At 60.3% G+C, this 2,100-nt stretch overlaps 1 protein-coding gene across 1 annotated transcript in view; it reads right to left on the bottom strand.

Annotated features, from left to right (window-relative positions):
* The window catches only part of VIPR1 (vasoactive intestinal peptide receptor 1), a 20,147-nt gene that overhangs the window by 8,989 nt on the left and 9,058 nt on the right, over positions 1-2,100 (bottom strand). The window contains exons 3-5 of the mRNA XM_019631024.1: positions 1,753-1,859; positions 449-555; positions 189-237 (exon numbers count right to left, since the gene is read on the bottom strand). Of these exons, the coding sequence (XP_019486569.1) occupies positions 189-237; positions 449-555; positions 1,753-1,859 (263 nt within the window). The remainder of the gene's footprint in view (positions 1-188; positions 238-448; positions 556-1,752; positions 1,860-2,100) is intronic.

Consider the following 2,100-nt stretch of genomic DNA (forward strand, 5'->3'; position numbering starts at 1 on the left):
AGGTCAAAGGGGCCTCGGACCCCTACCCCAGCCAACACTGCCCAGTGCACGGAGTGAGGGCCGGGCAGAGGGAGCATGTGGCCTCCAAGTGAGGGCACCGCCCCAAAGCGGGGCCCTGTCCCAGGTATCCCATCCCCAGGGGCAGCCTGGCCTCCAAGTGCCTCAGCTTCCAGGTGCACAAGCCCCACCCTCTGGTACCCTGTCCCCAGGTGCAAGGCCATCTTGTGGGGGACTAGACTATGGCAGGTGGGACACTGAGCCACCTGCTGTCGCTAGGGGAGGCTGGCCTGGCTGGGAGGCTGGGGCAGGGACTCTGTGCTGGGGGTGGGGTGGGGCGGCGGGGTTAACAGAGGAGGTGGGCAGAGCATGTCTCAGCGAGACTGGGCTCAAACATGGGAGTGACCTGGCTAGGTTTTCTCTGAGGCTTATTCCTGGGGCTGGACCTTACCTGAACAGGCTCAAGATGGCCATGGCAACCAGAAGGGTGGCGAGGGACAGGCTGTAGCCAATGGTGTAGCCAGTCTTCACAGAACTGTAGTACATTTTCAGCTGCTGCTAGAGGGAGGTGGGTGAGGATCTTGGGTGGGGGTGGGGAGAACTCACCTAAGGGTATCGGCAGGGGTGGGGCGTCCTACACACCCTGCTTGCCCATCCCTGCCTTGGCAGATGAGGCGGCTGTGCTGCCCCCTTCAGGCCCGAGGCCTCCTGACCCCCCCAGTTTCCAAGATGGGACAGAACTGCTTTCCAGGGTGAGGTTGAATTCATTCCCTCTCTCTGCTCCTTCAGGGGGAATGTCAGTGAGGGAAAAAGCAAAAACTGCACACGTTTCATTTGTCCATTCATTCTTCTATCATGTGTCCGTGTGGGGTGAGAGGCACACAGCGGGTGGAGGAGGTAAGGAAGACACTGTGGGGGTGCTTTCCCATTTGGGGGGATCTCAGGGGCTGAGTCAGCAGGATGAGGGCAGTCTGGCCTTTGTGGGAGGCAGCACAAGCTGGATCCCAAAGGCTTCTTGTTGTCACCCTCTTGATGTCACACACACACACACACACACACACACACGCGCACGCAGAGCCAGGGTCGCTGGGCAGACCCCTCCTTTCTCTTTGCCTCACCCGCCCCCAACCCCTAGTAGAGGCAAGTGGTTAAGAGGGATTCAGGGGATTTAGATCTTGACAATCTGGTGAGCCCCACGACCTCTGAGGAAATCGCTGCCCTCTTGGGAGGAGTGAAAGCCCTGCCTCAGACATATGCACACGTGTGTTCACACACCAAAGCAATGAGGGCTCCTAGCTGACTACAATTACACTCTAGCCTCCCCATCAGTATCCCTGCCTGGCTTCTGGCCCCACATCCTTACAGTGACCACCTATGCTTCACCTGCTCCTGGGTAGATCCCTGTCCTGGGACTGAGGAGAATGGTCCTAGTCCTGTCCCAGCTCCTGACTGGCTGTTGGTTCCTTCTAGGATCTGCACCTCGGTTTCCCCTCTGCACACAATAGGGAGGATGGTATCTGCCTGCCTTGCCATCTGCAGGGCTGGAGCAAGGCTCCCAGGAGGCAGTGGGGTGGCCTGGCTGGGGATGAGCCCCCGGAAATACAGGCCTGGAGAGGGAAGAGGCACGGGGAGGGCAGACCCCCGGAGTCCCGGCTCCCACACAGGTGGCAGCCTCATGCCCTGGTGGGAGAAAATGGAAGGAGCCCAGCATGCCAAGGCACTCTGATGGAGCTGGTGGGGTGCACTGATGCCCACCTCATCCAAACCTGATTCCTTGTCATCGAAGCCACAGGCATCAGGGTAGGGGCCAGGCTCCAGCTGTGTCCAGCCCTCATCAGTACAGCTTCGGCTCACGTTGCGGTCTGGGTGGAGGGCAGGGGTGAAGAGGGGAGGGTGAGGCCGGGAGCGGGGAGGGTCCATGGAGTAGGTATGGGGCCTGGCTGACTTGGGGCTCCGTCCGACTCCCACCAACTCTGTTGTGTCCAACTCCAGCTGCCCAACCTGGACCCCAAGGCGTCACAGGGGAACCTGGGGCAGGGAGAAACCCCTCCAGGACTTCCAGGGGACCCTCGGACACAGATGACAGTCAGAGCAAGCATTCCT

Source organism: Hipposideros armiger, unplaced genomic scaffold, assembly GCF_001890085.2.
Source record: "Hipposideros armiger isolate ML-2016 unplaced genomic scaffold, ASM189008v1 scaffold_18, whole genome shotgun sequence".
NCBI classification, from domain to species: domain Eukaryota; kingdom Metazoa; phylum Chordata; class Mammalia; order Chiroptera; family Hipposideridae; genus Hipposideros; species Hipposideros armiger.